Below are 24,127 nucleotides of genomic sequence, written 5' to 3'. Positions count from 1 at the left end.
TCTAGCAATCATCACTTCTCAACATACAACCATTAAAGCTTACGGTTGTATTGAAAGATGAACTTGGTGTGGTAAGGAAAGACAGAGGATCATGTCTATACATTCTACTTTCTTAAGTGAAAAATACATATTCAGATTATTTTTGAAGTTCACAATTATTCGGTCACTGAATATAATCATGAAAAGCACTGAACTGAAATCTTCCATCCATCCAGTAATGGTGCTTCTCTACCTGAAGCAAAATCTTTTTTTTTCTTTTACTTTCTTTTTTTTTTTTTTTTTTTTTTTTTTTTTGGTGAGGGGAAAGTGGGGAAATGGTGGTAATGTGAATTTAACCCAGGGGTGCTCTACTACTGAGCTACACTCCCAGTCCTTTCTTATTTTGAGACAGGGTCTCACAGTTGTAGAGGCTGGCCTCAAACCTATGATTTGTCTACCTCAGCCTTCCAGAATCTCTGGGATATCATGAGTGTGCCATTGCACTCAGTGGCAAAATCCTTTCTAAAAAAATTCATCAAAAAGTAACCAAGATGCAATAAATACAACACAACTTTAGTTTAGTGGCAGAGAAAAATACGCATTCTTATTTCATTAGTCAATACTCCTGCAAAATCATCAAGATTTATCAATCATATTAACTCCATAAAACTCAAAATACTTTTCCCCAAAATATATTTTCAACTATCCTTAGTCATTTCTCATCAAAGACTGGTTTAAGTTTTAACCTAAATTAAAAGCTTCTATGTATGCTATTATGAATTAAATTAACATAACAAACCTTTTCTTCCCTTTTTCCAGAACTCAGTCAGAAAGGCAGTATAAATAAAGTCATTTCTCCTTTCCACACTATTAAGGACAAGATAAGTAAAATCCCAATTATGTAAATACAATTATTTCCATGGTATTTAGGGACACTGAACAACTGAATGCAGTTAATGTTCAAATTATTTTTGAAACACATCTATATGTTTTTTTACTTATTTTTACACACTGACAAAATACTAACTCAGAAAGTACAACATGATTAATATGAAGAACAATGAATTTTTATTTAACAACTAATAACAATGGGGTTCATAATGAATATTTCCTTCAAAGTACTTGGCCCTAAGGGAGTGAACATAATACATCAAAAGTCCTGTTCCTTAATCAGTTACACTCCATGAAGAATCTCAGTATACCTAACTCAAACTCTGAAATTACTTGCTACTAAGTTAAAAACAGAAATTAGAAAATTTAATTCTAAATTTATACTGCTTCTTAAGTTTTGAAATCTTAGTCAAGTAATAGAATATAAAATCTAAAATTCCTCAGTTGTAAAATGAAAAAACACTATTACATCTGCTCTGGTTAATCCACAAGATGGATATAAAGAAATCAAATAACCTATGTGAAAATTCTCTGAAAAATATCAAACAAAAAGCAGACAGAAGTGTTATTAGCAGTAAACAGATGTTATCATACAAGAGTTTCATCTGCTCTTCTGTAAGGTTTTCTTTTTTTTAAAGAAATGGATTTAAGTGCTCTTTATGTATAATATGAAATAAATTGCATTCTACCATCATGTTTAAGAAATTAGAATAAATAATTGAATTTAAAAATTTTTTAAAAAGAAATGCACTTAAAATTCTTTAATTGTAAATGAATAAAAAGCTGAATAAAAAAATTATAAGGAAATATAATGAGAGACCTTTAATAATACTGGGAAATTTGTCCAAAATACTAGGGAAATTCATTACTGTGAAATAATTCATGAAATATAGTATCAACTCTTTAGGTTAAATTAAATCATGCTAAGGAATTAAAATTCAGTAATGTATCAACCATGTTAATTCTTATTCTCAGACTTACCTCTGCCCATTTAAGAATACAGGTCACACAGAAGACATGATTACAACTTTCTGGAAAACCAATTTCCTTCTCTAATAGGCAATTAAGACATATTGGACATCTATCTGCTTCACTGTAAAACAGACCAGTGGTAGCAGTACCATTTCTGTTTTCTTCACCTGTAGAATAAAACAACCAAATGTGTTTTCAAGTCCTCTAAAACAAAAAAAATTTCTTTCTATAGCAATATGGTAGACTAGATACTCTAAGGGCCCTCCTATTACAAAACAATTAGATCTTAGATAAGTAACAAACATAGTCCTTAAGTCCAATAGCCCAACATTAATTACTTTGGCATGCACATGTCTTGTGTGCATTCTGTATACATATAGGGGATTGCTGATAACTGAACCCAGCATCTTAACATGCTAAGCACATGCTCTAACACTGAGCTACACCTCCTGCCACTTTATTTTTAATGGGGGAGTAAAAAGAACTTCAATTAGTTTTAATGAATTTTAAAATAATAATTTATTTTTTAAAATGAATAATTTTTAGGATTCAAACTTTTAAAAGTAAAAATGGCTATAGTGGTAAATCTTCCACTCAAACTTATCTCCACCCATCTAGTTCTATCCAACCAAATAACAACTGTTAAGTTTCTTCTGTGTCTTTCCAAAGATTTTTCTAATGCATAGAAAAGAAAGCCTTAATACATTTCCTTCCATTCACACACTGCAACAACTATACAGATTATTCTGCTTTTTGATTTTTTATTGATGGACATAAAATTGTTTTCAGCCTTTGCCTATGATAAACAACTTTGCATGCACTGCTGACTCAGAATAAAAAAACAACTCTAAAATTTAGTATAAATAAAGGAATGGATAGCTGAAATATGAAAAGTGTACAGCAAGCAAATGAAAAGCTGCAATTATCCTGGGCATGAATATCCATACTAATGTTCAGATCTGGAGACCAAGCCTTCCCAGGTAGGAGAACTAACAATAATACTCAGAGACTCTAAGACTAAGTCAAGAGGGGGCCAAGGTGTTCCAGCATGGATCTAGGAAGAAGCAAGTCACATATAATTCCTGTAGAGGAAAGAATCCCTAAATTAGGCATTCAGGATTCCACACATTAAATTTATCAAATATCAAATTCTAATCAAACATTAACAAATCTAGGGAAATTAGCCACCATGAGTAAGAATCAGCAAAAACAAAATTAGCAAAAACCAAAATCACTGGTTTCAAAAATCAGAATTGTTAAATACCGGGAAGAATAACTAAACAGCAGATCAGACCAAGAAGAAAAGAGTACTTCTGAACTGGAAGAAGAAACTATCTAGGTTCTAGAAGACAGAAAAGGAACTATAACAATGACAGAGAGGCTAAGAAATGAGCTAGAAGCAAGGTCTAACATACGAATTAAAATCTAGAACAGAATTAAAAGAGAATAATTAAAGAGGCTGAAAAAAATGTACACCTCTTTAGTTTACTTTAGAGTTTAACAACAAAAACAAGTAAAAACAAAAAACTCCTTGTGTATTTTGACATGCATACAAATAAATATTTAGAAACACAAAGTTTTGCTTTCAACAGACAAGCTTTATAAAAACAAAACATTACCTTCCATATCTTCATACTCCTGTTCTCCCACATTTAGGGTATATACAGTTTTCTTCTTCATTTCTCCTTGGAAAAGAATTTCCTATAGGATGAATTACAATAAAGAATTTTTATGCTTTACTTCTCTCAATAATAATTTATTTAAAAATTAATTATGAATTATAAGAAATTACACATAAAAGAACACAGTACAAACCAAGCCAGTCTGTGGATAATCCAGTATTCTTTTATAGTACTTGTAAGAAAAAAAAGCAAACAGTTTTATTGAAAAGAAAAGCCTTATCTAACTATTAAATAAAAGCTAAATGATAAATTCTATGACAAAAATACAATCCAAACATAGGAAAAAGAGATGAACCTGAAATGGAGTTTTCAGGGAAGCAATAAGTCACATGTTGAGGAACTTAAAGCATTTATGAAGCAACACAGTATAAGGAAATAAAATAGAAATTAGCTAAGACAATCTGACAAGAATAGTCAGTAAATGAAAGTATGTATATTTGTGTATACTGGAACAGGATGGGCATATAAGCCAAGAATTGCACCTGCAATTTCACAATGAGGGGCAATAAAAAAAATAGGCAATGCACTGTAAAACAAACTAGATTATAGACAGATCTCTGATGAGAAGTGGCTATGGATGTAGTTCAGTAGTAGAGCACTTTCCTAGCATATGCAAGACTCCAAGTTTGATGCCCACTATTACAAAAATATCAGAGACAGACAGAAGGGCAGACAGACAGATGGACAGACACAGATATAAGTTTATTGTTTTAAAGATTGCTATGTGAGAAAGTATAGAATGGATTACAGAGGGGAGAGATTAGAAGCAGAATAATTTGCATAGCTCAAGTAATTGAATGTGAATTAGAAAACCAGAAAATTAAAGAGCAGATGAATAATTTCTGAGATTCAGTAAGCAATTATGGGGCCAGGTGTGGGGGTGCATGCCTGTAATCCCAACAGCTCGGGAGAATTTTGAGTGGAAACCAGCCTCAGCAAATAGCAACATGCTAAGCAACTCAGTAAGACTCTGTCTCTAAATAAAAACACAAAACATGGCTAGAGATGTGGTTCAGAGTGCCCCCAAGTTCAATCCCCAGTACCAAAAAAAAAAAAGCAATCATGGGGAAGGAGTCAAATTATTTTTCTGGTCTAGACAACTAGAAAAATGGTAATTTTATAAGGAAAGAGAGAAAGAGAAACATGGGAAAGGAAATTAATTTGGTTGTCAAAGGGAAGAAATTTATGAGGAAAAAATAGTTTTAAAAATCAATTCTCAATAACCTTCTTGAAATTATGTAAAACACATGACTGCAAAAACCAATCTGAATACAGACATTGTAGGTATCTAAACACAACAAATTCTCCAATTTATCAATTATGATTCTCCTATGTATCTGACGCAATTTTCCTATTTTCTAAAATTATATACACATGCTAATTTCTACGTTAAAAGTATGACTTGCCTAGGAAAATTTCCTGTTTGGTTAAATAAAGTCACTGTTCTGTTTACAAAACCAACTGCAAAACAAGAAACTTAGTAGCAGATGTTAAGAATAAATATTTGGGGGTATGGTAACTGGTGAATGAACCCAGAGGTACTTTACCACTAAGCTACATCCCAGCTCTTTTTATTTTAAGACAGAGTCTCAGTAAGTTTGTTAGGGCCTCACTAAATCGCTGAGGCTGGCTTCAAACTTACGATCCTCCTGCCTCAGCATCCTGAGCCGCTAGGATTTATGTGTGCCACCATGCCCAGCAAATGTGAAAATAACATAAAGATTGCAGTGATTTAAAGCTCAAAATGAACCAAAAGTCAGCTTAAAAAAAAAAAAAGACTTAATTCAATCAATCTTCCTTAATAAAAGTAGAACATCAAAACAAGAGGACAACTTCTCATTCTTTGCCTACATTTGCAGTATCTGTTTTAGTTCTGGTGCTATTCTTTAGAGACAAACAACACGAAGATAAATGTCCAAGAGAGATGACAAAAATGTCTACAGCCTTAGAGACCCTATCATTTACAGATAAGTAAAGTGGTAAGCCTGGAAAAACAGAAACCTTAAGAAGAATGTGAGCAGTTATCGTAAAATGGAATGGACTATTCTGAGAGGCAATAATATAACCTATCAATGAAGATATTCAAGCAAGTCAATGTCCTCTTATGGGTTTTGTTTTAACTCGAAGATTTATTGAATACGATAGTCAATTCACTAAGTTCAGCACTGAACAAAAACAGAAATTTTTGCCTGTCTACTCTAGTAAAGGAGACAAAATAACTAAAATATCTATTATAACAGAAGCTGAAAATGCTATAGAAAAAAATTAACAACAGTGGAGCTAAAAAAAAAAAAGTGAGAAACTAGGGAGACTGCTATTTTACAGAATGTTTAGTGAAAGCCTCTCTATAAAATGACGTTTGAACTGGCTGTGTAAATGAAGCAAAAGAGAAAAAGTTGTATGTATAGTGCTAAGCATTATAGGTAGAGAAGAACAAATGTGAAAGTACTCACAGAAAGTACAAGGAACAAGAAACAGAAGAGTATGGTTAGAATAGAGCCAAACAGGAATAGCAGTAGTTGAGAACAGAGAGGTAACAGAAGACAAGATCATGCAGCACTTTCTAAGCTAAAGTAAATACAATGGCTTCTTCTCTGAGAGATGGGCCCCTTAGGCAGTTTTGAGCAGAAGTAATACCAAGGGGGAAAGTAGAAGCCAGCAAGATTACTCTAATAATCTACAAAAAAGATGTCATAGCTTTGTACCAGAGTGGTAACAAAGACAACAGAAAGTGCTCAGATTTCAGTTGTGTTTTGAAAATTTGGCCATGAGAATCTGATGATTGACTGGATGAAAGGCATTCGTTAGAGAGCAAGAGTCCAAGATAATTTCAAAGGATTTTTATTCAAGCAAATAGAATGATGAAGTTGCTTACATAGAGAGGATTACTTAAAAAAAAAAATCACATAACCATTTACTCTCATTGTTATTTATGCAGAAAGAAAGCATCAATATAACCTAAGAACCTGTTACAAATTCAGGATATCTCAAGAACCATCAAATACGTAGTGAATCCAAATCTGCATTTTAAGCTCTGTCCAAAATCAATATACTTTAAAGCCTGAAAAGCAATGCTCTAAACAACTTCCCAACTTAGTTGATTTTAGAGTCATACTGTGCTCCTATATGGTCAATAATTGCATATAATTTTTAATTTCTGCTCATATCATACTACCATATCTCTCCCATTATTCTAAATAATGTTAATAAAAACTATTTAAATCAATGTGATAAAAACATCAATCTGAAAATTGACACAATATTTTAAAAATCTAACAAATTTTCAGAAGATGTAGTAGATTATCTCTGTATACATAATTTGTCTCACCTATGCTATTTTCAAATTTTCTCCTCTAAGAATAGCATTCATATTTATAAATTATAATTTACATTTTATAATGAATGAACTGTCTTCTCTAAGTCTCATGTAGTAAAGCACACAAGCTTTCCCTTCTATTAAAAATATGCTTTAAAAACTGCAGAAGCACTTCAAACTTTTAGAAGTTGTGTGCTTCTTCCTGTATTAATAATCTTTTATATCTGAAAAATGATTATGCCATATTAACACTTTAAACTAATAAGGGTCTTAGCATTTCATTAGACTTTTTTTTTTTTTTTTTTTGTAAAAACAGCATCAATATAACCTAGGAACACGTAGCAACATGGCCATATCTCAACCAATTTTAAGTTGCCAAGACTGGTCTTATATTTGTGATCCTCTTGCCTTGGCATTCCAAGTAGGTGGGATTATAGTTATACACTACCACACTCTGCTCACTAGATTTTTGTCTAAATTTTTTAATCTTTTTTTCTTAAGTTTCAGTTCAACATTTTGCAGGGGGATTGGGGTGGAGGGGTGTTACCAGTGTTTGAACTTGGGGGCGCTTGACAACTGAGACACATCCCCAGCCCTATTTTATATTTTACTTAGAGATAGGGTCTCACTGAGTTGCTTAGTGGCTGGCTTTGAACTCACAATCCTCCTGCCTCAGCTTCCCGAGTCACTGTGATTACAGGTGTGTGTCACCACGCACAGCACAACTTATGAACTTTTAACTTGTTCATGTTTATCTGCTGTATCTGCCTGGACTCCAATTTCTGATCCAAGAATCCAGGCTTTTGAATATCAGCTTTTCTCTGAATTTCCAGTAATAGAAATGCAGGAATACCACACAAAGCTGCAGTCCTAGCCAGTAATAGAAGACTTAAGAGATAAGCTGTAAGTGGGTAGGATTATTGTTCTTTGTGGTTATCTAAAAAAAGTTAGACATATCCCAATTTGGGGCTATTTACTATCTATGGTTCTATTAACAAGTCAAATCCTTCCTACACTACTTATTATTACTTCTGCTAAGCTCTGTAAGTAAATTATAAATTAATTATAAATATAACTAAATTTTCTTTTGATGGTTCTAAATTTACTTCAAATAAATTTCAGATAATAGATGATCATTTAAGATTTTTAATAAACTGTTTGCTTTTCTGATGATTTTAACTTAATGAATTTTAATCTTTAATGGCTTTCCCAGACTTTACCTTTCCAAGTTAAAATACCTTTTTAGTCTGTTATACCTGATATAATGTTCTAACATACTTCTGTCTACAAGTTGCTCTTTTCCATTTCGTTATACGCATTATAATGAAAAAATAATATCTCTATTATGTACTGGAAATAATATTTGAAATATACTAATGCAAAATCTGGGGGGAACAGTCTGATTTTTAAATTTTATAAGAAGCCACTGAAGTTTGAAATTTGGGAGATAAAAAGAAAAAAGAAACTACAGGTACAAATCAATTTTTAGGAGTTCAACACTCATTTTTTTCCACAAGAACCATGGAATACATGGAAGTAAGAATCCTAGGCCAGATATTGCTACACATTCAAATAACAGTGCATGTTGAAAATTTTCAGTTCTCTAGAATAGTGCTGCCCCAAAAGAAATTACTCTATGAAGCAATATTAAATGTGAGTAGTGTCAGAAAACAAATTTTTAAATTTACTGACATTTTAATGAATTTAAATTTCCAATGTCCTACTGGCTACTATACTAAGCAGTTCAGTTATTTAAGAAAATGTTTCAAGTTATATCTGGGATTCTTAAGTATGTTTTATTTTCACAGTTAATTGGGCATCTAAAGTTTCAAGAAATCAGAGAAGGAATCAGAGGTACCTTAGTAATATAAACTAAGCTTTTTAGCTTAACCTGGTTCAGTTTAAAATTGAAATTTTAAATTTTCTTCTTTCTCTTTACCTTTTTTTCCTTCCAAAGTCCTTTCTAGTTTACTTCAAAATCTTCCCTGCCTGCTTCCTACTACTGTCCTTCAAGTAAGTCCATGGCATCTAATGGTATCTACATACTGGTGATTACTACAAACTTTAGAGTCCAATAGGCCTAGCTTCAAACCACAGCTCCAGTGTAATAAATGGCTATTGATACTAGTACTAGAAAGAGAAATGGGAAGGGCAATAAAATTGCTACCTGCCCATTCTCTTCATTTTCCCTACAAGGCAAAAAGTTAAAACATTTCTGAACAACTAAACTGATCAACTTCTACTAATATTTTATTAAAAGGATAGAATCAGATTCTCAGGATAAAAAGAAAAAAAGAATTGGGACATACAAAGGACCATAAAGAAAATTACTACCCAGTCACAAATCTAATCCTGCCATTGCAGAATCTATCACTAAAGGGCACTGATATGAAAAATGGGAGCCAGCGCTGAATGAAAGAGATTCTGGGGAAAAGTGAGAGGTGCCTCTGTGTTGGGCATAATTAAGACAAGAACAAGGCACATTTCATGCAGATGCTAAATACTTTGTTGATTTGTATGACTAAGGTGTTTGTCAGCTTTTTTGCTGCTGTGACTAAAGGATCTGACCAGAACAATTATAGAGGATGAAAAGTTTATTTGGGAGCTCACAGTTTAAGAGGCCTCAATCCATAGACAGCAGGCTCCATTCCTTGGAAGCTCATGGTGAGGCAAAACAAAATGGTGGAAGAGCATGGTAAAGAGAAGCAGCTCACATGATTAGGAAGCAGAGAGAGATTACCACTTGCCAGATACAAATATGTACCCCCAAACCATGCCCCCAATGCCTTACCTCCTCCAGGCACACCCCACATGCCCCCAATGCCTTACCTCCTCCAGGCACACCCCACCTTAGTTACCACTCAATCTCATCAGGTGATTAATTAATTGATTGGGTTAAGTCTCTCATAACCCAATTATTTCCCATCTGGAATGTCTCACATGTGAGCTTTTGGGGGGACACCTCACATTTAAATCTTAACATAAGGTTCTCAGATAACTCATAAGAACCTCTTTAGATAATCTATTCCTCTCTATCCTTTATCTCCAGCCCTCTATCAAAGTCAAACAAGTCTCCCAATTCAACACTGCATTCAATAAAATTCAGATATTCAGTGAGGCACTCTGACTTATATACTTCAATAATAACCTGGGCACTATTGTCTTGCAATAATAAGCATTCAAATGTTGACCATTACTGTTAATGTAGAATCATCCACTTCAAGCCCTCCATAAAACCACTGAGCACTTCTCACTTAGTTACTAAAATATTAGGTCCTCCCTTGAAGAAAATGATTTTCCTGGGAGAACCATAAGAAAGACTCTTATTGATGTCCAGGGAAGGCTACTAACAGACCTGAAAAATGAAAATCTAGCTGTTTTTGTAAATAAAGTTTTGTTGCAGCACAGCCATACTTACTTCTTTTGTATTTTCATTTCTATCAACAGCTCTATTTCATAGCAACTTTATAACCACCAAAAAATAGGAAAACTGTGATAGATAAAACAAACATTGAATAATTTTTGTGTGTGTGTGTGTAATGGACTCATTTACATGCTCTGCTTTCAGTTCCTCTGCACATCAGTTCCTGGAAATACTTCCTAGTTCAATTTCTGAAAAGATTATCAGTAATTTGGTTGACTATTGGCAGTTAATAGACAACAGCAATTTCTACAAACCTTTCATATTCAATTCCTCTGATCTGGGCTATACTCAGAAAAGATCTTTTTTGACCAAGAATTTATTTATCAATGAATAATCTTTTATTGATCAATGAATAATCTTTGATATTGTTTCTTACCAAACAAACTGAAAATTAAGAACCTAACGTTGTCCATGCTTATAGGTCTTACAACAAAATGAATTTCATTTATCAATCCATAAATTGAAGCTAAGTCTCAGAACATTTCTAAAATTCTTGCCCAGTATCTGCAATAGCAAATAAGTGCCAAAATAGTCCAAAATATGAAGCATGTTCCTTCATGCTATGTTATATGATGACCAATGTCTTAATTACTAATTATTTTTAAATGAATTTAATTATTTTTAAATAATTATTTATTTATGATTATTTAAATGATTATTTAATATTTTTAATGATTAAAATTAATGAATAAAAGATCTTCACAAAACTTCAGGCAGAGTATATATGTTGATTTGAAAATAGAAAGTTTCCAAAAGTATTATAATTGTTATAGAGTTCATGAAAACTAAAAGAGAAATTAATTGTCCTACATTCTTCTATATTTAATGTAGCACCTTCTTCTCAAGAGTTTGCACTGTTACATATGATAGGACCATATATATATTTTGGAAAAAATGATAAAATATAATTCACAATCTGCTTTTAACTATGACCATAAAGAGATTCAAGGTGCCATTTCATTCTAAAATATGTAAAAAGTGAGGTCAAGAATTCCAGTTTTGGAATAAACACACACCAATTTGCTAATTTCACTGAATGAAACTATAAAGACCCAAACCGAATGAATGGAGCAGTGACATGAAGATTAAGAAGTAAATAACATCTGAGCCCAGTGGTATACACATATAATTCCAGTGGCTCAGGAGGCTGAGGCAGGAAGATCACCAGTTCAAAGACAGCCTCAGCAACTTAATATGAGGCCCTATGCATCTCAAGAAAAATCCTGTCTGTAAATAAAATATAAAAAAGGACTGAGGATGAGGTTCAGAGGTAAAAGTACTGCTGGGTTCAATCCCTGGTACAATGTGTATATATATATATATATATATATATATATATATATATATATATATATATATATATATATTAAATAATAGGAGGGTTGGGGAAGAGACCAGAATCCAATATATCATCAAACTGACAGTAAGTTTACCGTTTTCCCCACCCAGAAACCCCTGGTCTAGGCTTAATGGAGCCTGAAACTGAAAACGGACACTGGTAATGACAGAGAGAACTTTACGGGAGGAAATCCTTGTAGCTCTATCTGAGGAATGAGAAAGGACTCCCTCAATGCTGAAGAGGAGAAAGGATAATTACCACCACCACTCCTACCTTTTACTTATTTCTTAAGTGCCAGTCTTCAGGTAATCCTATGGTGGTGGTGGTGGCTACAACATAAGCAGCAGTAGGAGCCTAAAACTGAGAGGAACCATCCTCACAAACTAAAGAAACTCTGGGCCGTTTTTGTCCATTTTTCTCCTGTCTTCCTATCACATGGATACAGACATAGTTTATACAAAATGGATTAGAGGAAAATTGCCCTTTCCAGCCAACGGACAGAAAAGAGGGTCTCAAAGATCCAGAAAATACCATGAATATAACAGAGGAAAGAACTTGGAAAAGAATGGTATCTGTTTAAGAATTCCTACTTCATCCCTCAGTTATACATAAATGTAGATTTAACCTAAGCAGCATACCATAGATACTGAAAACCAAAATGAGATAAACACTCATGCAGTTCACATACTGGCTACTGGGTAGTGCACAAACTAAGACAATCAACAGAAACAAACACCAAGATGATACAGATGTTAAAGCAATGGGTAAATTATCTACACGAATTATCTAAAGGGTGGAAAATGACTTCTAAAATAGGGTATTAAAAAGCTTAAATTATTCTTAAATGCAAAGATTAAAAACAAATCACAGTTAAGAATTGGATGAGGGCTGGAGCTATAGTTTGCCTCACATGTGTGAAGCACTGGGCTTGATCCTCAGCATCATATAAAAATAAAGAAACTGTGTGTTCATCTACAACTTAAAAATATATATATTAAAAAAAAGAATTAGATGATATAAACAACCATGGAAATTTTAGAACTAAAAAATACAGTAACTGAAATTTAAAAACATGCTACCTAGACTCAATAGCAGAATGGAAATGAAGAGCAAAGAATCAATGCATTTGAAAAATATAACAACAGAAATATATCCAATCAAAACAAAAACAAAATATGAAAAAGATTACTAGTAAGTCTTAGGAACTTGTGAAGCAATAAATACCAAACCAAACATTAATATTTATGTCCAGAGACCAAGGAGAAGAAAATGAGAAAAGTAGTGGTGGCAGTGGTAGTGGAAAAGAAAAAGAAATAGTAATTATAAACTAGAAGCTTCCTAAAATCTGGTAAAACTATATACTCAAAAGCTTACAACCCCAGAAAGATCAATCTTAATGAAATTCATGCCTGAACACATTACAGTCAAATTGATGCAAATTGTTTTTAAAAAATGAACTACTTAGGAGAAAAAGTAAAGGTAAGTGATTCAAATGACTGTAATTTCTCACCAGAAACCACATGAGGGTTGGAGTTGTGGCTCAGAGGTAGAGCGCTCGCCTAGCATGTGAGAGGCGGTTCGATCCTCAGCACCCCATATAAACAAAATGAAGGTATTGTGTCCAACTACAACTAAAAAATAAACATTTAGAAAAAGAAAAATAAACCACATGAGCCAAAGGAAACAGAATAATATCTTTAAATGCCAAATAGGAAATCACTATAAACCTAAAAAGACCCTCCTCTTTCTAGCTAAAATATCCTTCAGGAATCAATGTAAAATCAGATATCCTCAGGTGGAAAAATGGTAAGAGTTCTTTTCCAGCTTTAAAAGAATTACTAAATGAAGTTTTTTAGTCAGAGGAAATAGAATACCAAGAATATTGGAAGAAAAAGAAAAAATGGTAAATATTTGCATAAATATAATGAACTGCTCTCACCTTGAATTTTAAAAACTGTTTGACAAGAAAAGCAAATATTTGCTGGGTGCAGTGGCACACACCTGTAATCCCAGTGACTCAAGAGGCTGAGGCAAGAGAGTCGCCAGTTCCAAGCCAGCCTTGGAAACTTAGGGAGACACTATCTCAAAATAAGAGGAGAAAAAAAAGTTAAATGCCCCTGGGTTCAATCCCTAGTACTACAAGGGAAAGGGAACAAATATTTACAACATTTTCTGGTAAGATATATGTAGATATAATACAAGATAATGACACCTAAAGAGAAAGAACAAAGGAACCTACATGGTGGTTAAGTTTTCTACATTTTCACTTGAAGTAGTAAAATATTGATTCTAAGTAGAAAGAAAAGTAAAAAATTAAGTACATATATATTTTCTAATCCCCAGAGCTATCACTAAAAAAGCAGACAGTCAAAAGAACAATAAACTAAAATTTTAACACTAAAAAATGTTCAAATAACCGAAAGAAGCTACAGAACAAAAACAGAAGTAACAGAAAATGATATAGTAATCCTAAATCTAAAAACATCAATAATTAAAATATGAGATACACAGCAAAAGCAATATAACATTAAACTGCTTGTCAGAAAAGGACTCAAATCAATAATATAAATTCCTACCTTAAAAATCTAGAAAAAAAGCAAAATATATGCAAAGTAGACATAAGAAAATATAAAGAATAGAAATCAATAAAATGGTAAAACAGAAAAAAAATTAATAAAACCAAAAGCTCATTCTCTGAAAAGATCAATAAGATTTAAGTCTCTATCGAGACTGATGATAACATGAATTACCCTAGAACTATTTAAAGAAATTGAATTTGTAGTTAAAAGCCTTCCAAAAAACAAGCCTCTAGGCCCAGATAATTTCCCTGGTGAATTCTACTAAATATCTAAGAAAGAAATAACATCAAATAAACATAATTTCTTCCAGAAAATGGAAAATGAGCAGTTCTCAGCTCATTTTATGAGTTCAGTATTATCCTAATACCAAAAAACACAAAGAACAAATTTCTATACTAGACTTTATCAAAATTACAAAAAAAAAAAAAGAAAGAAAAAAAAAAGAACCCTATGATACATTCAGAATACAAGAGGATACAATGTGGCAATAAGAAGGTAGGAACTAGTATTTCACTCAAGGAATTATAATGAATAGAAGAAGCCAGTCTCAAAAGGATACATGTTATACAATAGATTATTGGATAAAGAAAATGTGTGGGGGCTGGGGTTGTGGCTCAGTGGTAGAGCACTTCGAGGCCCTGGGTTCGATCCTCAGCACCACAAAAAAATAAGTAAATCAAATAAAGGTATCACGTCCAACTACAAAAATAAATAAATAAACAAACAAACAAACAAAATGTGGTATAGATATTCAGTGGAATATTTTTCATCTTTTAAAAAGAGTAAAACTATGGCATTTGCCAATAAATGATTGGAATTGGATAATATCATGCTAAGCTAAATAAGCTAATCCCACAAAGCCAAAGGCCAAATGTTTTCTCTAATATGCAGATGCTAATTCACAATAAGATGTGGTGCATTAGGGAAGAATAACGTTACCTTAGATTAGATAGAGGGAAGTGATAGGAGGGAAGAAGAAGGGATGTGGGAATAGGAAAGATAGAATGAAAGAGACATTATTACTGTATGTATATATGTGACTACATGACCAATATGATTCTGCAAAATATTCACTCAGAATAATAAGAAATTATATCCCATCTATCTATGATAGCATTCTACTGACGTGTAACTAATTAAAACAAATTTAAAAAAAAAATTTAAGGACACATTATATAATTGCATTTATATGACATTCTTTGTGAGTGGTATGATTTTTCCCCAACCTTTCTACTTCAGTCTGTGTATGTCTTTTCCTGAGAGCATATTGTTGGAGTTTTTTTTCTTTTGATTGGTGAGTTTAGACCATTAATATTCAGGTTTATTACTGAGACATGATTTATATTCCCAGCCATTTTTGTTTATTTTTGTTAGTTAACTTGACTTGGTTCTCCTTTGATTAGTTTTTCCTTTAGTGTAATACTTCCCTCTACTGATTTTCATAGTTGCTTTTTATGTCCCTTCATGAAATACTTTGCCATAGATGTTCTGCAGTGCACGTTTTCTAGCTGTAAATTCTTTTAACTTGTTTGTCATGAAAAGTTTTTATTTCATCATCAAATCTAAAGCTTAATTTTGCTGGATACAAGATTCTTGGTTGGCATCCATTTTCTTTCAGAGCTTGATATATGTTGTTCCAGGATCTTCTAGCTTTCAGGGTCTGAGTTGAAAAATCTGCACATAATCTAATTGGTTTCCCCCTATATGTGATCTGATTCCTTTCTCTCATGGCTTTTAATATTCTCTCCTTATAATGTATGTTGGGTATTTTCATTATAAGGTGCCTCGGTGTGAATCTGTTGTAATTTTGTATATTTGGTGTCCTGTAAGCCTCTTGAATTTGGTTTTCCAATTTGTTCTTTATGTTTGAAAAATTTTCTGATTATTTCATTGAATATATTGTTCATTCCTTTGGTTTGGAACTCTATGCCTTCCTCTATCCCAGAAATTCTTAAATTTGGTCTTTTATGCTACTCCCATATTTCTTGAATGTTCTGCTCATGGTTTCTTAACATTTTCACTGTGTGGTCTACATTCTTTTCAAGTTATATATTTTGTCTTCATTGTCTGATATCCTGTCTTCCAAGTGGTCTAATCTGTTGGTGATGCTTTCAATTGATCTTTAATTTGGTTTATTGTTTCTTTCATTTCAAGGACTTGTATGTTTTTTCTTTAGAACCTCTATCTCCCTATTAATCTTTTGCTTCCTGTATTTGTTTATGTAGTTCTTTGTCAAAATTATCTTTTGAGGCCTGTATTAGCTCTCTTATATCACTTTTTAATTCACAGAACATTTTAATTATGTGCAACCTGAACTCCTTCTCTGTCATTTCATTTGCTGTGCTGGCCATGAATTCTAATAATGTCGTATCTTGACTTGTCTGGGGCACTTTCTCCCTTGTCTTTTCATGCTCATGTGTCTTCCCTTCTAGCACTGTGGATCAGAGGCATACCATTTTTACCCTATAGGCTTATAGTGCCACTGTAGGGTTCCAATACCTCTCCTTTGAGGGGAAGGACAATGTTAACAGATCCCAGTATAAACAATATACAACCCAAAAAACAAATACTTGTATTTAAGATGTTTATAGTTTGGTCACAATGTACAGAAATGGTGAATTCAATTATTATCTACAATATAATCAGTGGGTTTGTATCAGGGTTTACAGTTTCTGATAGTGAACAAACAACTGGGGCGAGGTGTTGAAAAATATGCTGAGGAAGTAAGAGGTGAAGATATATAGTTATTATATCTTAGAAAATGTGAAAGAGAAATCTAAAGAAGAAGGTTAGTAGCAAAAGACTAGAGAGGAAATCATTTTGGGCAGACAAGTGAATGAGAAGACAGAGTACATAGAACACACATATATATTAAGAAAAATTAAAAATGTTAAAATAGTAAAAATTGGAAGGGAAAAAATATATATATAACACAACTGTAATATACTATTCAGTCATCCCAGTCCTCAGTATCCTAATCCATGCAAAGTACTTGATTTTACATGTTAGGGATGTGACGGTCAGAGGGAAAAGGAAAAAAAAAAAAAAAAAAGAAACAAACAAGGATTGTTTTGGTTGGAGATCAGTATCTTTCCTGCTTCCCTTCTCATCCAATAGGTGGGGTTGTCTGTTGTTAGCTGGTATCTTTACCATCAGGTTGGTAAAGGTAACCAAGGAAGGAGGGTTGGTCCTGGGTGAAGGGCATCTGGAAGTGGGGTGTGGCACCTAGAGACTGCACCTCAAGAATCTCTTTTTGGACCTGCTCCTGTGATGTGAGCACCTCATCTTATCTCCTTATCTCACCTGAAGACCTCCCAGTTCCTGGACTCTGTGTTAGTCTCTAAACTGTGTTAGTCTCACACTTACCCTCTCCCTTACTGCTTCCTAATATGGGACCTTTCTCTCTGGGGCTCTTGTGTGTGGCACTTTGGGCACACTGCATACCTGACCCGCTGAAAGCTGTTTTGTGTTGAGCGGTCACTGTGCCGTGTTAGCGGCTGCTGGGGAAAGGGGAGAGTTAGAAACTGGGTACCTGGCCAGCCGAAGTTCCAAGCTGGAAGTTGCCCCCACTAAAGATGGTGATGAAGATGACCCAAGATGGAGACGATTGCTTTCAGCAATGGAATCTCGGGTTGGGTGGGGGGAGCTGGGTGATGGCATTGGATGATGAGTTCAGAGACTAGCTCTGTGGCATGCAGTGTGTGGCTATTGGCTGTATTCAGAGCCTGTGTGAAGTTCCGAGGTGCAAACAAGCTACCGCATGTAGGGGACTATCTCCATTGCTGCAGAGTCCCAAAATGGAGGCGACTGGGGGAGCCCCACATTGGTATATAGAGATCCACACGGGAGAGGCAGTCAGAGATCCTGCACACTGATAGCTGCCGGGTGTCCTGTGTGGGAGCTACGTCCAGGATTTCTGCTCCAGTGGGTAGCCGAATGTTCTATACAAATGCTGATACCCATAGCCCCACTGGGGTACCCAGTAGTCCTGCGTAGGCAAGTAGTTGGAAGACCTACTCTGACATTGAGGCCTAGAGCCCTGCACAGGCACAGTGGCCGTGATTCCTGTGCAGTAGCACGAATATCGCTGGCAGGGAAGCAGTATTCTCACTACTTGAGTCTCAGGTCACAGAGCGACACAGAATGCTGCCCCTCTCTGGCCCGCCATCTTAGAGCTCCCCACACTCTTAAAAAACTATATCAGAACAATGTGCCAGCATTTACCTGGGTTAGGGGAAGGTGTAAATATGAAGATAACATGAGGGAGAGTTTGGAGATAGAACCACTCTGAATCCTAACTGTGGTGGTGGTAAAACAAATCAATTAAACTCATAGAACTATTCATCCAGAAAAGGTCAATTCTACTGTGTATCAATATATTTTTGTTTTAATTTAAACCCTAACCCAAGAGCAATTATAGACTAGAAAATAAATGAATATTTTCAACAAAGGTACTTTTTCACTGACAGCTTCACAGTTTCAAGTCTTTCCAAAGAGTCTAATTATCACCAACACAGAACCCATCCAAAGCATATCTACATAGGTGATTGAGCGGTTATTTGAATTTTCTATCTCTAGTTCTTACATTTTCTATAGCACAGAAAAGTCTAAAAATAGAGTATCTATATAACTTTTACAGAAATTAAAACCAGAAAATAGCTCAGTGATAAAGGGTTGCCTAGCATGCCCAAGGCCCTATGTTTGATTCCCTGCACTGTATGGGAACAGGGACCCAAGTAGAATTCAAAATCTCTACCACATTCTAAGTAAGAACTGTAGAAACAGATCAATTCCAATCCTGTAGTGATGGTACAGAAATGACCAATTCTGCTTTACTTGGAAGAAGACATCCACTACAACTGGCTCTCAGGTAGGTTACACTCTTACATAATAGTAAGAAAAAATATCACCATAATGCAGTACTTCAAAAGAAAAAACAAACGTTTACGTGCATAGATAGTATACCATAAAAGAGTCTGATAAAGAAATCATAATACAATAGATCTCTTCTATTTCTCTGAATGAGAAACAATTACAGAATAGTAGCATGTCATATGTTCTCCAAAAATTAAAATATATTTAAGCAATTCTTCTCTCACAGCCCCTAAGATATACAGAAGGAAACAGAAAAGGTTGTTTACATAAACTTCACTTATCCTCAAGATTCTCCCCCATTTACTAAAGTATAATGACATAACTAATTTAAATGAAAAAGTCAAACCTAAAGATTTTACATTAATTTTCATACATTAGTAATTCCTTAATGTGTGTTATATATGAAGAGTTTATAGAAAAGAAAGGTTTACACTTAGAAAATGAAGCCTATGTTTATTAGAGACAAACAAAAAACAAAAAACAGGGAGATGTTATTGCCTCATTATACAACCACATCTCCCAAGAAGACTTATAGGAGTCACTTGGTAATAAAAGCACTATACTCTCACATCTGGCAAGCAAAACAGCAAAGAGAAGAAAGGCATCCTGTTAAATTTTTATCCTTCTAACCCGAACAGGAAAATTATCAACTATATCTTTACTTTAACCTTTCGTCCACATTAGAAAGACTTCTGAGCCAAATGGTAATACCTCTGTATCCACCTACCTCCCAATACAGAAAAATGGGAATATGGGAATATTATGCAGGACACAGAAATTTACTTCCCAAATTACTGGAGGCTGTGAAGTCTAAGATCAAGGCACTAATAGGTTTGATGTCTGGTATGGACCCAATCTCTGCTTCCAAGATAGTGCCTTGTAGTTATGTCATCATATAATAAAAGGAATGGAAGGGCAAAAAGGACCCAGTTAGTTCCCTCCAGCCCTTTTATATAGTACCAATTCCACCCATGAGGGCAGATTCTTCATGGCCTAATCAAATTCCAAAAGCTCCATCTCTTTATATTCTTGCTTTAGGGATTAAATTTCAACATGAAATTTGCAAAGGACACAAACATCCAAATGATGGCAAAAATCCTAAGAATTAAAGGAATTAATTAAAACAAATGACCCTATACAAATGCTTGTTACAGAAAATTGCAATGGATTTCTTCTACAATATGAAAAAAATAACATTCAAAACATTGCTTCTAAATTTTATCATGTTCTATTTATTTTATCCTGTTCTAGTTAAACAAAAGTATAAACATATTACAGTTTTAACTCTAGAAATGAGTCTCTTTTATTGCAAATACTAAATGTTAATGGTTGATTCCTTGACAAATGATCACTTTTTTCATAACAATTCTCTACAAATTCTCACCCTCCTAGTTATTATCTTAGAGAGAAATGCATTTATTATGATATGCAAATATATATACATGTACATCAATGTGTCTCAGGTGAATATTTCACAATGTTTATAACAGTTCAATTTACAACAGCTAAACTATGAAACCAACCTGTGGTACATACACACAATGGAATATTACTCAGCCTTTAAAAAGGAATGAAATATAGCATCTGCAGATTAATGGATGGAGCTGGAGAATATCATGCTAAGCAAAATAAGTCAAACCCAAAAAAACAAAGGCTGCATATTTTCTCTCATAGGCAGATGCCAATTCATAATGGGTACAGGGTGCAGGAGTAGGGAAGAATGAAGGAACTTTGGAATGTGCAAAGGGAAGTGAGGGAAGAGGCAGGGATGTGGGGATGGGAAAGATGATAGAATGAGATAGACATGATCACCCTATATACGTGTATAATTACACTACCAGTATGTACACCATGTATACAGCCAGAGGAAGAAATTGTGTTCCATTTTGTACAATGTATCAAAATGCATCCACTGTCATTAGAACTAATTAAACAAATTAGAACAAATTAAAAATAATGAAGAAGCACTTCACAATCCTATGCCTCTAACCCAGATATTCATTATATTACATATTATACAAACTTAAAAAATAATATCATATATTAGCTAAGTCAGGTATTGATACAAACACTGGAATTTTCTCCTAATGTAATCTTATTACAAATGCTACAACTGTCTATGATCTGGACTTCTAAGTACAATTTTCATATCATTTTTAGTTACTACTTTCTAATAAGTTAAAAATAATCTCATTGAATCCCATTGACAAGGAGATATTCCATTTTTCACAAAATTAAGTGAGCTGCAAAAGGAGTTTGGAATATTACTCACTAGCCCTTTGCTAGATAATAACACAAATAATAATCTAAATCACTAGAAATTAGAAGTATTCAGACAATGAAAAGTGTTAACAGTATCCATGATTCAAATAATTGCAAATTTGTTAAGCTAATAACTGCCCTATACATCACTATATAACAAGATCCAGCAGCATACCCTCCAAAGCAGTGCCTAATGAACTGCTTTGAACGAATTGTTTATATTTATGCCTAACAACCACAGCACATATTATTTGTCATGCACAGTTTCAAGGGTGTGTGCACTCTCATTCTCCATGTGTATATGTACATGTATGTCCCTTTGTATGTGTATATCTCACTATGACCCCTGGTATTAACTTCATTTTACATAATTACTACTGACAAAGCTCCCCCAATGCTGATCTGCACAGCAAGCTCATTAATCCCCATGGAGAAGCGTGGAGCAGTGGCCCAGGAGGGCTGGATTGCAGGCAGGGAGCACTGGTGATGGCTGCAGGGAACCTACCACCTGATGTGGGCCTGAGGCACTGTAAGCCAAGATGGAGGTAAGCCAGGGCCTGCTGACTTGTTACCCTTTGAAGGCCTGGCCAGGCTGGTGGGGACTCCCACACAGCATGGCTGTCACAGCCCAAAATCCCTGAGCATCCATGATCTGCCAACTTCAACATTCTGCTTCCCCTCCAGAGGCAGGAAAATGAAAGTGGGGCAAATCTAAATAGGATTGCAGGACTAACCAACAGCATAAGAACTTTTCTAAACCCTGATTAGCATAAATTTGGATCAATAACATGGACCCAAGTGCTATATGAACCCCTAGACTAGCACATACTCAAGTGGCAACCCCTTATCAGGTCCCCTCTCACCCTGTGGGAGGTTCTGTTTCTATTCACACTTAAGTAAATCTACTCTTATACAGACTCATCCCCCTTGGGAGACAAGAAGCCATAAAGAAGAAATTGGTGATGAGCTGCTTCAACACTGTAGGGCAGAATCCACCAGTAAAACCTACAACACATTTCTTGGCTACAAAGGCCTGCAGCTTATGCAGACCCCGCCTGCCAGCAGAAGCAAAAAAAACTCTGGTTTCACCATCATTAACATCAATTTTAAAAAATATTTTTTTAGTTGTAGTTGGACAACACCTTTGTTTTTATTTATTTATTTTTATGTGGTGCTGAGGATAGAAACCAGGGCCTCACATGCCATAGACAATGCTCTACTACCACTGAGCCACAACCCCAGACCCTCATTAACATTATTTTATAGTGGAAACATTCCTAGCAAGTGGTGGAGCTAGAAATGAAATCCAAATAATCTGGCTCCACTGTGCTCTTAATCATGATGCTATACTGCCTCTCTAATAGAAAAACTGAGATTTTTAAAAGGGTCAGAAATCACTACTATGGTTCAGATATGGTTTGAGTGTGCCCCACCCAACAAGGCTTCATGTGTTAGAAGCTTGGTCATCAATGTGGCAACACAGGGAGATGGTGACATTTAAAAGATCAAAACTAATGGGAAGTCACTAGGGGTGCTGCCCTCAAAAGAAATTGATGGAATCCTAGTTAGTTCTGAAGAGATGGTTGTTTTGAAAGAGTAAATCTAACCCCTGAATTGCAATCTAGCTTCCTATTTCATCCTGTGATCTCTTCCTCTCATATGCACTCCTACCACTGTAATGTCATCCACTATGAAGTCCTCTACTAGAGCCAGGTCAAGGGTGACACCATACCCTTGAACATTCAAACTGTGAGCTAAATAAACCTTTTTTATGAAGTACATAGACTCAAGTATTTCATTATAGTAATAGAAAGAAAAAAATACAATCACCCAACTCACCTGAACACCACCTCTTTATAATATTTAAGTAACTTTAAAGTAACATCTACCTAAGATCAGTGGTAATAGTAAGTACCTCTTTGTTCCATTCCCTTAAATTGTTTTCCAAGCTCTTTTAGTACAAAAAAAAAAAAAAAAAAAAAAAACAACAACAACAACAAAAAAAAAAAACCACCTGATACTAGAATAATTGTGTCACAATAGTCCAGCTCTATTATCTTCCAACATATCACCAGTATTCCCCTTCCAACACAGTATTTGGGAAAAAATTCATGATAAGAAACCGGTTGTGTGGGGACTATAGCTGTAGCTCAGTGATATAGCACTTGTCCAACATGCCAAAGGCCCTGGATTCAATCCCCAGCACTGCCAAAAACAAAGTAAAGCAGAAAGCCAGGTGTTTTTTGCTAATTATTTTGGGGATGCTATGAACTGAGCTCAGCCTTAGTGCATGTTAACATGTACTTTTTTTTTAATTGTAGATGGACACAATACCTTTATTTATTTATTTTTATGTGGTACTGAGGATAGAACTCTGTGCCTCATACATGCTAGATAAGCACTCTACTACCTACTGTGCTACAACCCCAACCCCTAGCATGTACTCCTAACACTGAGCTACACAACCAAGTGATATATAAATCAGCAAACAAAGAAATATTGTCAAAATTCTGTCAAAGACTATATACTATTAGTTCATTTTTTTTTTTTCTTCTAGTGTTGGGAATCAAACCCAGGGCCTCATGCATGCTCTGCAAGCCCTCTACTACTGAGCAATATCCCTGGGCCCTAATAACAATTTTTTAAAGTGGCCAACTCAAACTATAACTTTAGAGATAGAGTGATATTAAGATTCTCTCCTAAATGTAATCTTACTACAAAAAGCTACAAATTGACTGCATTTTGTTTTCTCTCATTTTTAGGAGGGAGAGGGTACAGAGGGGCAGGACTGGGAATTGAAGCAATGGG

At 34.5% G+C, this 24,127-nt stretch overlaps 1 protein-coding gene across 3 annotated transcripts in view; it reads right to left on the bottom strand.

Annotated features, from left to right (window-relative positions):
- Scaf11 (SR-related CTD associated factor 11) overlaps nucleotides 1-24,127 on the bottom strand; it is a 79,040-nt gene that overhangs the window by 40,501 nt on the left and 14,412 nt on the right. For all 3 annotated transcript variants that reach the window (XM_013358479.3, XM_013358478.3, XM_005324855.4), the window contains exons 2-3: nucleotides 3,462-3,543; nucleotides 1,852-2,009 (exon numbers count right to left, since the gene is read on the bottom strand). In XM_013358479.3, the coding sequence (XP_013213933.2) occupies nucleotides 1,852-2,009; nucleotides 3,462-3,522 (219 nt within the window). In that variant the 5' untranslated portion in view covers nucleotides 3,523-3,543. The remainder of the gene's footprint in view (nucleotides 1-1,851; nucleotides 2,010-3,461; nucleotides 3,544-24,127) is intronic.

Source organism: Ictidomys tridecemlineatus, chromosome 6 (assembly GCF_052094955.1).
Source record: "Ictidomys tridecemlineatus isolate mIctTri1 chromosome 6, mIctTri1.hap1, whole genome shotgun sequence".
In the NCBI taxonomy this organism is placed as follows: Eukaryota; Metazoa; Chordata; class Mammalia; order Rodentia; family Sciuridae; genus Ictidomys; species Ictidomys tridecemlineatus.
This window is presented reverse-complemented; position numbering and strand designations above follow the sequence as displayed.